Source organism: Dromiciops gliroides, chromosome 4, assembly GCF_019393635.1.
Source record: "Dromiciops gliroides isolate mDroGli1 chromosome 4, mDroGli1.pri, whole genome shotgun sequence".
Lineage (NCBI taxonomy): Eukaryota > Metazoa > Chordata > Mammalia > Microbiotheria > Microbiotheriidae > Dromiciops > Dromiciops gliroides.
Genome location: NC_057864.1, coordinates 392,285,826 through 392,298,378, shown reverse-complemented (window position 1 = coordinate 392,298,378; position 12,553 = coordinate 392,285,826). Strand labels below are relative to the sequence as shown.

Genomic DNA, 12,553 nt, shown 5'->3' with positions numbered 1-12,553 from the left:
CTTAAACTTCTCAGACTTTTCATCTTGACCTTCTAAGTATCATCCCTTTTGTTTCCTCTACCTCCCAGCTTTTCAAATATCTTTGAAGTGTTATCTTTGCTCATTAGAATTTAAGATCTTTAAGTGAAGGGACTGTCTTTCTTTTTGTTTGTATTTGTATTCCCTGAATTTAACAGAGTCTGGCTCATAGTACATATTTGATACTTGCTTTATTCTCTCTCTCTCTCTCTCTCTCTCTCTCTCTCTCTCTCTCTCTCTCTCCCTATCTCTCTCCCTGTGTTTCTGCCTATCTCGCTGTCTCTGTATTTCTCTCTGTCGGTCTCTGATCATTTCTACTGCTACAGAGAGAGGAAGGTGGTCCACGGCTCCCAAGACTTTTAGTCTATGGCTTATGTGTATGCTATCTCTCTCTCTCTCTCTCTCTCTCTCTCTCTCTCTCTCTCTCTCTCTCTCTCTCTCTCTCTCTCTCTCTCCCCCCCCACACACACACACACACACAGGGCAATAAGGGCTAAGTGACTTGCCCAGGGTCACACAGCTAGTAAGTGTCAAGTGTCTGAGGCCAAATTTGAACTCAGGTCCTCCTGAATCCAGGGCTGGTGCTTTATCCACTGCATCACCTAGCTGCCCCTGTTTCTTCGATCTCACCCCACAGTCGCTGGATATCCAAATTCCCCTCCTATTAGCTATGGTTGAAAAAGCTGTAGGAGCCATTGATATAACCAAGCATCAGACTTAATCAGTCTTCTGCACAGTTTTAATTTTTATTATTTTAAGAGGGACAAGACCCATAATAGTTCTGCAGTTGCCATACTTGATAACCCACCTTAATATAAAAACCTGAGTTTACTCTATGAGCCAATTCATTACAAATGAGCTCTTTCTAACTTCTATATATGTTTTGTTTTGTTTTTTACTTGTTTAGTAATGTCAGTTGTGTCCAACTCTTTGTGACCCCATTTGAGGTTTTTCTTGGCAAAGATACTAAAGTGGTTTGCTATCTCCTTCTCCAATATATGTAGTCTCTCATAATTAGAATGTGAGCTCTTTGAGAGCAGTAATCATCATGCTTTTTTTTTTTTTTGGTATGTATCCTCAGCCCTTAACATAGTACTTGCACATAGTAGCAGCATAACCAATGGTTTTTGTTGTTGTTGTTTTTAAACTCTATGCCATTTCATCTGTAAGTTGCTGTGAAAGAGAACTAAAGCATCTCAGATAATCAATAAATTGCCACCCTTTTCTGCTCCATGACTCTTTCCCCACAAAAGAAGTCCAACAAAGAAACTTCTATAGCTAATGTTTAGAGGTCTTTGTGGTGAGCAGCAGGATAGCATCAGAATACTACATTAGCTAAGTAGTGCAGTGGGTAGAGCACCAGACCTAGAGTTAAGAAGATGTGAGCCTGCTAACCTCAGATAACACTGGCTTTGTGACTCTAGGCAAGTCAATTAACTATTGTTGCCTCAGTTTCCTCATCTGAAAATTGAGCTGGAGAAAGAAATAGATAACCACTCCAAACACCCAAGAAAATTGTAAATGGGGTTACAAAGAGTTAGTCATGACTGAAATGACTGAACAACAACAACAAAATAGAGCAGAAAGTATATGTATTATTAATTGTCAAAAATTTGGCAAGGAACAGGAGAAGTGCCTTTGAAAAGTAGAACCAAAGTGTTATCACCACATCAGCCTAAATTCAATTTCTTAAATTGTTTTATTTTGTCATTTTAATTAAAGTATTGTCAAATTTCTTTTGGGCCCTGCAACTTTCTTCCTGGTAGAAGCTAATGAATCCCATTCACAGTCATGTTAAATTTAGTATAAGCCTTTTGAGAAACAGCATATGATATGGGTCAAGTTGTAACCCAATATAGTTTGTAGGCTAGATGGTCATCAAAATGCTATTTCATTTTCTTTTATATCATAACATTTATGGCTTGAAACATTTCCTGTAAATGCTGGTTGTTTGTGGCTTTTCATAGAATTCTGGCAAAAATTCATAAGCCCATATTTCCTGATTCCATAATCCCCTTACTTATAAACTGTATTTGGAAGGAACAAAGGTTGCATTTAGGCTACAAATCTACACCATGCAACTAACTAATTAGACATCTTTAAAAAGGCCCAGAGTAGGCTGCTATGTGGTACAATGGATAGGAGTACCAGGCCTGGCTTCAGAAGACTCATCTTCCTGAGTTCAAATCTGGCCTCAGACATATTGTAGCTGGTGTGACCCTGGGCAATTCACTCAACCCTGTTTGTCTCAGTTTCCTCATCTGTAAAATGAGCTAGAGAAGAAAATGGGAAACCACTCTAGGATCTTTCCTGAGAATGCCCGAAATGGGATCACAAAGATTCAGACATGACTGAAATGACTGAACAATAAGAAACAGGTCAATGAAAAAGCATGGTTTTGGAGCCAAGTAGATGGGTCCTAGTCTGGTCTCTGACAAATATGGACTGTGTAAGCCTGGGCAAATCACTTAACTTGTGAATCCCAGGCAACCCTCTAAGACTACTAAATGAAGAAAAGATTCCAACCTCCATTAGTAAAGGTGATTTCCTTATCTAGTAGTTACCTCTACCAGTGAAGACACAAGTTGAATCCCTAACTCTAAAAGTTCCAGAAGGTATTAATAGTGTTGAAGCTGTCCTTCCTGAAAACAAAACAGGAAATATCTGTATGGTTTCTACCATATTCCTATTCTAGCATAAGGAAGAAAAAGGAATGTACTTTCTTCAAGGCTGAGGTAAAAAATACCTATTTTGGAAAAGAAAATTTAGTTATGATCTTCCTTTCCCCACCTACTCCATCTTTATCCTGTACCCCTTATCAAGAGAATAAAATAATCCAGGATTCTCCAGTTAGAAATTTGTGCTGAAGAAAACAGCCTTCCCCTTCCCTACCTTCTGTGACCATAGGCATTCCCTCAGAATTAATACGGATCTCAAAGTTCATTTAGTCCAGCACTCTCCAAGCTATTGAATATAGACTTGGGAACTGTGGACCTGCAAATGATACCTTCATGGGCTAAGAATTCCAGAGCCTTCAGAAGCCATCTAGTTCATGTATAGTTGAGGAAGATGAGATCCAGGGATATTAAATAACTTGCCCAAAGTAACAAAAGAAGCATCCATTGAATGATGAATACATGAAAAAGTAAATATTCTGGATTGTACATTCTAAGATTATCCATGTGTATTACTCTTTTTCGAATGTATGTAAATTCTGTGATTAAAAATAAAATTTGGGGGCAGCTAAGTGGTGCAGTGGATAAAGCACCAGCCCTGGATTCAGGAGGACCTGAGTTCAAATCTGGTCTCAGACACTTGACATTTACTAACTGTGTGACCTTGGGCAAGTCACTTAACCCTTATTGCCCAGCAAAAACCAATAACAAAAAACCCCCCAAAAAACAAAAATAAAATGCAAATTCATTTCAAAATCTTACTAAATTCATAGTGACTTTTTGCCATTATACATTTTCTCAGTCAACAAATACTAATGATACAATTCTTATTATTAGAAGACTATGAAATTTTTTTGATGTTAAACAGGAGTCCTCATACTCAGTAGTGGTTGGCATCAACAGTGATCACGTCTACAATATCCGTAATAAGTGGTTTGCTTGAAAACCTCCAGTGAGGGGGAACCCACTACCTTCAGAAATGGCTTATTCCACTTTTCAATATTTTTGCTTGTTAGAAATTGTTCCATCAATCTGAAACCTGTCTCTGCAATTTCCACCCATTGTAACTATTCTTGCTCCCTGAGGCCAAGTAGAACAAGCTTTCCATAATCCCTCTTTCATAAGGCAATAGCAACATGGCATGTGGCAACACTTGAAGACAGTCATTTTATCCCTCCTTAGTCTTCTTTAAGCCAATTATCTCCATTTCTTTCAACTAATCCTTAAATAACACTGACTCTAATCCCCTCACCATCTTTGTTACCTTCCTTTGGATACACTACAGGTTGTCAATGATCTTCCTAAAATGTAGCTACTAGAACTAAACACATTACCCTAGATGTGGTTTTAAAAAACAAACAGAAAACACCTTTTTGAGCCTCCCTTTAATCGGGGATAATGAATGCTTCCTTACATCATTGTTCTAAAGAAAGCATTTCTATAAATGTGAGCATATTATGATTACTTTCACCTCTTGGATTTGAGCTGTTTCTCTTCTCTCAGAGATACTTTGGGAATCCGTAGAGGTTCTTTCTCTATTGCATAGTGGAAAGCATTAGTGGTAGATTACATTTTTTTCTTAAGTCACAGTTCAGGAAAGGACCTCAGGATTCAAGTGGATTGTCATTTATTCAACATTGATGATTTGAGCCCCTACCATTCGCAAAACACTATGTTAGACACTATAGAGCTTACAAAGATGTTTACTATAGAGACTCTGCCCTCAAGAAGAAAGCAATCTAATAGGTATTAGGAATACTGAAAAGTGAGGCCTAAATAATGTTTTCTCTTTTCCAGGACAGTCAAACAAACAAGTTTTTGTCCCTTTTCTACAGTTTCTGGAAAAGGGAAAAGAAGCTATAATTCTAGGATATTCTCCTCATGATGATCCAAAAATACATATGAAATATTTGACCCAAATTGGTTAATTTCCCTTGTATCTCCATCACTACTGAACTTCTCTAGCTTTCCTAGAGTCGACAATAAAGAATTAAAAATGCCTTCCTTACTTCTGACCAATTGCAGTCTTCATTCATTGCAGTTGCATCTAATTCATTCCCTGGGAACTCTAAGAGGAAAACTTTGTACCAGGGCTTAGAATAGGTTACTGCCACCTTCTGATATAATATATGCTTTATTCTGATAACATAGAGTTTCTCTTTGGCAGTATTGATGTCAATGGAGTGACTAACCATTCTTGGACTTTCTGAAAGACAGTAGTCAAATGTAAGTGGTAAAAAAAAGGAAAGAAGGACAAATGTGTGGTCCAAGTGTAGGGAAGAAGAGTGTGCTCCCAGTAGTTGTGCTGGCCTAATGGGTCAGTTAATGGGTGTCTGGCTAGCATCAGGCTTGACAACTTTATTGGCAACCATATCTAGAATCAATCATCAAATATTTACTAAGTGCCTGCTATGTGACCAGCACTGTGCTTGGCACTAGAGATACAAAGGCACAAACAAAACAATCTCTCCTATAAAGGAACTTTCATTATATTATGAAAGACATATGCCAAAAAAAAAAAAAAGGAAGGAAAGAAGGAAGGAAAAGAAAAAAATAGAGGAGAAAGAAAGAAAATAGAAAAATAGTGGTAGATAAAGGCACTAGGTGGGATCCAAAAAGACCTCATGTAGAAAGTAATGCATAAGGAAGAAAACTAGATTATACAGGGAAGATGTGAGGAGGAAGTACAATTGAGAAAAGAGAAGGAGTGTTGTAGCCAATTTTACTGGAGAGTTGAGTGCTTGAAAGGAAGAAATATAGAATAATCCTAAAAAAGTAGATTGGATCTAGGTTGTAAGGTATCTCAACCATCAAACAAGGAGTTTGTATTGACCTTAGAAATTACAAGGAGTTAACAGATTATAGTGTGTAGACAGCTAGCTTTGGAATGAGGAAGACTTTGTCTCTAACACATGCTAGCTGTGTGACCTTGAACATGTCAATTAACCCCTCAGGGTCCAGGCAACTTTCCAAGACTTCAAAGCTATAGAGGTATTGATCTGTACTGGTAGAGTTTCCTCATCTAGAGTACCTTATAACAATGAAATCATAGGTCTGGTCTTTAAAAAAAAAAGATACTTATTCTCTACTTCTAGGTCATCTAATAAAACTGTATGTCTTTTCTCTCTCTCTCTCTCTGCAGGGCAATGAGAGTTAAGTGACTTGCTCAGGGTCACACAGCTAGTAAGTGTCAAGTGTCTGAGGCTGGATTTGAACTCAGATCCTCCTGAATCCATGACTGGTGCTTTATCCACTGTACCACCTAGCTGCCCCTGTATGTGTCTTGAGTGTACATAGTTATTTACATGTTTTCTTACCAGTTAGGATAACAATAATAGTAACAACAATAATAGCATTTTATAGAGCTTTAAGCTTTACAAAGTACCTTACAAATATCTCATTTCATCCTCACAACAATTTGTGAGGTAGGTGCTATTATTATTCCCATTGTAGAGGTGAAAAAATTAAGGCAAATAAATGGTATATGACTTATCCAGAGTAACAGAGCCTGAATTTGAAATGTGATGCTCCTTGAGTGAAGAGGACATGGTTTTGTTTTTTGTTTTTCATCTTTTTTAGTATCTCCAGTACTTAGCATAGTGGTTGGCCCATAGTAAACATTTTTTTTTGCAGGGCAATGGGGATTAAGTGACTTGCCCAGGGTCACACAGCTAGTAAGTGTTAAGTGTCAGAGGCCAGATTTGAACTCAGGCCCTCCTGAATCCAGGGTGAGTGCTTTATCCACTGTGCCACCTAGCTGCCCGTATAGTAAACATTTAATAAATGATTCTCAAATTATTGACTTCACTATGATATTGGTTATATTTCAATATGAAGGAAGATATGGAAATACAGGGTATCCAGAAGCTCAATAGGCTACCTACAATCCAACTGCAGCTCAGCATATGGAACCACCAAAGACAAACTGTGGTGAGGACAGTTCTTTCTTGTTAGTAACGGTCTTTTGTCAAAGGAAAAAGTGGAGGGAAGATCTTAGCTCTGCAACTGATACCAATGCAATGACCTACAACCCATTAAGGTATCTCACCTCATGTGCCTAATATGGGAAAGAATCAGGAGGAGTTGAGCTAGGCGCCGGTGCTGTTGTTGCAAAGAGAGACCAGCTTTGGCCATCAGGTGAATCAAAGTATCTGTGATCTTATCCAGGACCCTGTGAATGTGGTCTTTTTCTTCCAAAGACTTCAAAGTGCTCGAAAGAAATGTATATACTCCTAGAAGAAAAAAAGAGAAAAATCCAAAAAAATGTGAGCTCTAGGGTTGGTTAAAGGTACTTACATCAAAACTTTATTTAAAAATTGTGTTGATTTCTTTTGCTTTTGTATCACCTTCATTTCTGAATATATCCCTCTTCCCTTCCTTACCCAGTAAGCCATCATTTGAAACAAAGAGAGGGGAAATAATGTAGCTTATTAGCAAAGCTATTCAACACATCAACAGAGTTCGACAATTTACTCAATGCTCCATACCCATAGCCCTCCAATTCTACAAAAAAGGAGGTATATTTATTTATCTTTTCTCTGGGCACAAGTTTGATCATTACAATTACACAGGGATCAGTTTCATTTTGTTGTTTCTGTCCTCTTCATTTATATCCTGCTAGTCATTGTTCCATCAATACTTTATGTCTTCGTGATTTCATTGGTGTGTATACAACCACTCCACACCATATTAGATCTAGAAGAAGAAGTAGAAGTTACCTTAAAGGTCATCAGGTCTAACTTTGTCATTTTATAGACTATGGAAACTGAGGTTCAGAAAGATTAATTGACTTAAGATCATAACATCATTGGGTTAAAGCTAGAAGGGAATTTAGGGGCCATGGAGTCCAAGCCCCTCATTTTATACGTGAGGAAGTATAGGCAAAGAGAGATGAAGTGACTTGCTCAGTCTAACTTGCCACATAGCTAATAAATGTCAGAGATAGTAAATTGCAGTTCTAGGATTCAAACTCAGAGCCTTTGCCTCCAAACCTAGAATACCATACATACTATTCAGAGAGTCTTTTTGAGTTGTTTCTGGAAAAAAATATGTCACCTGGTGACTAACCTTTTGGTGATGGAGCCTTTCTGTAATCAACTAGTGGGTCTATGACAAAATACATTAGGTTGATAGGCTTGTACTCAAAGACATTCTGGATTGGTAGTGTGTCAAGATAATGGAATGTGATAGATGAGATTTAACAGATACTCAGGGGCCCACCTCAGACTGGTTTAAACTGATTGAATTGGATAAGGTGACTGACAGCTGACTAGATTACTGGCTTACTTCCCTGGCTGGTACTTAAGGGTACTTAAGAAAGTAATTGTGGGGGCAGCTAGGTGGTGCAGCGGATAGAGCACTGGCCCTGGAGTCAGGAGTACCTGAGTTCAAATCTGGCCTCAGACACTTAACACTTACTAGCTGTGTGACCCTGGGCAAGTCACTTAACCCCAATTGCCTCACACAAAATAAATAAATAAAAATTAAAAAAAAAAGAAAGAAAGTAATTGTGCTCAGAAGCTAAAAAATGACACTAGTCAATAAGCTTGAAGAACCTCCCATTTCTGGGAAGGGAACAGGAAGGAGGAAGCAGATGCTGGAGCTTCTATTTTTGGTGCGAGAGATTGGCGTGGTGGCAGAGGACTACAGAAGTGGGATCTTAGGAAGGTTAGGATTGCCAGGTTATAGGAAATCTGTTTTCAATCTTTCTCTTTCTTTTACTATCTTTCAATAAACCCTTAAAAAACCTAAACTCATTTATCAGTGACTTTAGTCAGTTTCTCCCCAAAATTGGGGGGACAGATTAGAACCCATATTTAAAATTTTAAATTACACAGTTGGATCAGTCAGAGGTTATATTTGGACTACATAACCCTCAGGAACCCCAGGACAGCTTCATTCCACAAGGTAGACTCACAATAAGACTTTAGTGGAGACATTGAATATTTAATAATTGGATAGGTTAGGGATTGGACCTGTAATTTCATTGCCATAGGGAACTCCCAAGTGTGGAAACTCTTTTTCTGGAACTTATCATCTTAGAGTTGTTTAGAATACTGTAGCTTGTGGTTAAATGACTTGCCCAGGGTCACTGAGCTAGCATACATCAGAGGTGGCACATGAACCCCAGTTTTCTTGGTTTTCTATCCACTACAATACACTGCCTTTCAGAATAGCTGAATAAATATTTAAATATCAATAGCAGACATTTCTATCTTTTAAGATTTTCCTTTTCCTTTTTAAGTTTTATTGAGGTTCTTTTTTTTTTCATTACTCTCATTTCCCAGTGTCTTTTCACCCACCAAAAGAACCCTCTCATAACAAATAAATACAGTTGAGCAAAACAAATCAATCTGTTAACCATATCTGAAAGTGTGTGCCTCATCGTACCCCAATAATCAACCACCTCTGTGCCATGATGTGGGAAGCATACTTTATCACTCCTCTGAAATCATGATTGGTCCCCAAGCTGATCAGAATTCTGGTATTTCTTTTTTAAAAATTCTGTTTTATGGTACTTTCAAATGATTTGCCTTCTCTCTCTTCCACTTCTCCCTCAAATGAGAAGGTATCTTAAGATGTCCAGAGTTTTCAAGTATCTCATTAAGGAGAGGAAAATAAAGCATTATCCCAGCTCTTCCCCCATGCACAAAAACAAGAAAGCTTAGAATTTCTTTTGAAGAAGTCAGATATAAAAATGAAGACTCCTAATGAAAATCGGCAACAGGGAATGCAAATAGCCCTCACTATGCTAGAAAATCCCAAAGATCTTAAGAAGGGTCCATTTGGTGAATCATATACCTTAAAACCTTAAAGACAATGCTATCTACTATCTGGTAGACACTAATAGTTAGAAAGGTGTTAGTGAAGATAGAAAGTCATATTGTGAGAGCAGGATGGATGTAATCCAATTGTAGCAGGAAAGCTCATCTAAGCCCTGCTTGAACTACTTCATCCTACTTAATGGCTCTCATTTCTTATTGCATCCCAGCACACACCCTCTACTCTAGTCAAGAAATTCTCCTTGTTTTCTCCCTCCTCCAAAACTTATATAGGTTCATACTACTCTACTTGCAGGAATAGCTTTGTCTTGAAATTTGTCAAGATATGTCAATGTTTTGACAGTCCTTTTAAGCAACCACTTGAAGTCTATATCCTCCACAAAGGATTCTCTATTTGTGACAAACCAGTGCCTGCCCCAGAAGATAATTGGGGAGGAGGAGTGAGGGAGTAGGGGTGTGTGATTCCCTAGTACATGGAGCCATACTGATTCCTTATAAATTAGCTACAATTACAAGTCAGTAAGAAGCCAAAACACTATGACTTCCTAAAGGGTCTCATGGTGTCCCTTCCTCTTTTGGATGCCCTAGCCTTGCAAAGATTACTTATATGACTGTTGGGCCCATGAACACCACAGGACATCTAATATATCTGAGCTATGCATAGTATTTGATATAGGGAAGGGTGTTGGGAAGCAGTCATGTTTCTCTCCAAAGTATGAGACTCAAAGAATCTACTTTCCTCCTTTACTTAATCAACTATTCAATCAGCAAACATTTATTGGTACCTACTATGTGACAGACATTCACTCTCCACCTAGGCCTGACTTTTCCACCTCTTATTTTATAACTGCAGTTGGGTTGAGGTATTATGGTCATATTGCAAAGGAAAAAGGAAAAAAAAAACCCTACTCTCCAGAGAGGGGTCCATAGTAAATAAGGGACAATTACCTAAAATGAAACATAACCTTGAAAATAAAATCTCTCAGAAATCACCACATGCACAATGAAGATGTCTAAGGTCAATAGAATAATATGACCTTTGAATTACAGGTTCATAAAGTCAGAACTGGAAAACACTTCAGGGGTCATATAGTACAGAGGTATCAAACACACTACCTGTGGATCATGTGACAACAAAACTCCTGTGTGCCCTGAATCAGATTAAAATGTAAATAAAAACACAATAAAGCAATAATAATGTTAATGTATGGTTTTCTAAGTCAATATGCAGCCCCCTCCTAAAAGGGATTAATTTCTATTTGAGTTCAACACCAATGAACTAGTTGTTCTTGTTCCATTATTCAGCTGTGACTGACTCTTCATGAACCCATGGACTTCCAATCCCTTCTATCCTCTACTATCTCTGGAAGTCTACCAAAGTTCATGATCACTGTTTCCATGACACTATCTATCCATCTCTTCTTCTGTTGTCCCCTTTCCCTTTTGCCTTCAATATTTCCCAATATCAGGGTCTTTTTCAATGGATCCTGCCTTCTTATTATGTGGCCAAAGTATTTAAGCTTCAGTGTCAATTTTTGGCCTTCCAGTGAATAGTCTGAATTAATTTCTTTATGTCTTGACTGATTTGATTTCTCGTCTAAAGAACTCCCAAAAGTCTTCTCTAACACCACAATTAAAAAATATCAATTCTTCAGCACTCGGTTTTCCTTATAGTCTAAACCTCAAAGCCATACATTGCTACTGGAAAAACCATAGCTTTGACTATATGGACCTTTGTCAACAAGGTGATGTTTCTGCTTTTTAGTATGCTGTCCAGATTTGTTATAGCTTTCCTTCCAAGGAGCAAGCATCTTTTAATTAATAGGAGAATTTAATTCAGGTGATCATTACAAATACTACTATGGACAAGAATCCTTTAGAAGAAACGAAGTAGACCTCAGAGTCGATAAAAGGGTGAGAAAAACAGTACTGAGGTATAATCTTAAAATGACAGAATGATATCTGTTCAAATCCAGAGCAAACTGTTAAACATCATGGTAATATAAGTCCACTATCAAACCACAGATGCAAAGAGGACAAAGTTGATCAGTTTTTGTTTTTTGGGGTTGTTTTTCTTTGCAGGTCAATGAGAGTTAAGTGACTTGCCCAGGGTCACACAGCTAAGTGTCAAGTGTCTGAGGCTGCATTTGAACTCAGGTCCTCCCGAATCTAGGGCCAGTGTTTTATCCACTGCACCACCTAGCTGTCCTCAAAAGTTGATCAATTCTATGAAAGCCTTCAAAATCTTTAGAAATAACACTCAAAAAAAGACATCACATTCACCATAGGGGATTGGAATGCTAAAGTGGGAAATGAAAAGATAATTGGAATAACAGGCAAGTTTGGCCTTAGAGCACAAAATGAAACAGGGCAGAGACTAATAGAGTTTTGTCAAAATAACTTGTTGCTCATAGCAAAACACTTTTTAAACAACCCAAAAGGTGACATGTGAACATAACCAGATGGTCAAAATATAAATCTGATTAATTATATACTTTGCAATCCAAGATGGGGAAGCTTTATACAGTCAGTTAGAATAACACCTGGAGCTGATTGACTCATATCATGAACCTCTTATTGCAAAATTTCAGACAAATAAAAAAAAAAAGTAGGGGAAACCATTGGACAGTATTGGTATGATTGATCTAGTACAATCCCTAATGGCACAAATGAAGAAACTGAGGACAATAGAGGTCTAGTAACTTGCCCTAGGTCACACAGGCAGCAAGTGATGAAGCCAGTGTTGGAACATACATCCTATGAATTCAATATAGTGCTCCAAGTTCAATATGCTTTCCCCTTGGTGTACAAAGGTCCTTTTATCTAAAATCATAATAATAACGTCAGACATTTATACCATGAACTTTACATACATTATCTGATTTGAGTCATACAACAACCCTGTGAGGTACAGTACGTGCTATCATTATATTCATTTTACAGTGAAAAAACTGACATGCAGAAAGATTAAATCTTTTGCCAGAGTCAAATGTCTAGAGGAGAAAGAGACAAAGGGAGACATAGAGAGAAATTCTGATATAGATAAAAATAGAGAGATATAGATATACAGATAAATGT

The 12,553-nt window shown here is 37.8% G+C and overlaps 1 protein-coding gene across 1 annotated transcript in view; it reads right to left on the bottom strand.

Annotated features, from left to right (window-relative positions):
• ESR1 (estrogen receptor 1) overlaps positions 1-12,553 on the bottom strand; it is a 531,109-nt gene that overhangs the window by 5,080 nt on the left and 513,476 nt on the right. Inside the window, 1 exon segment of the mRNA XM_043999817.1 lies at positions 6,742-6,925. Within this exon segment, the coding sequence (XP_043855752.1) occupies positions 6,742-6,925 (184 nt within the window).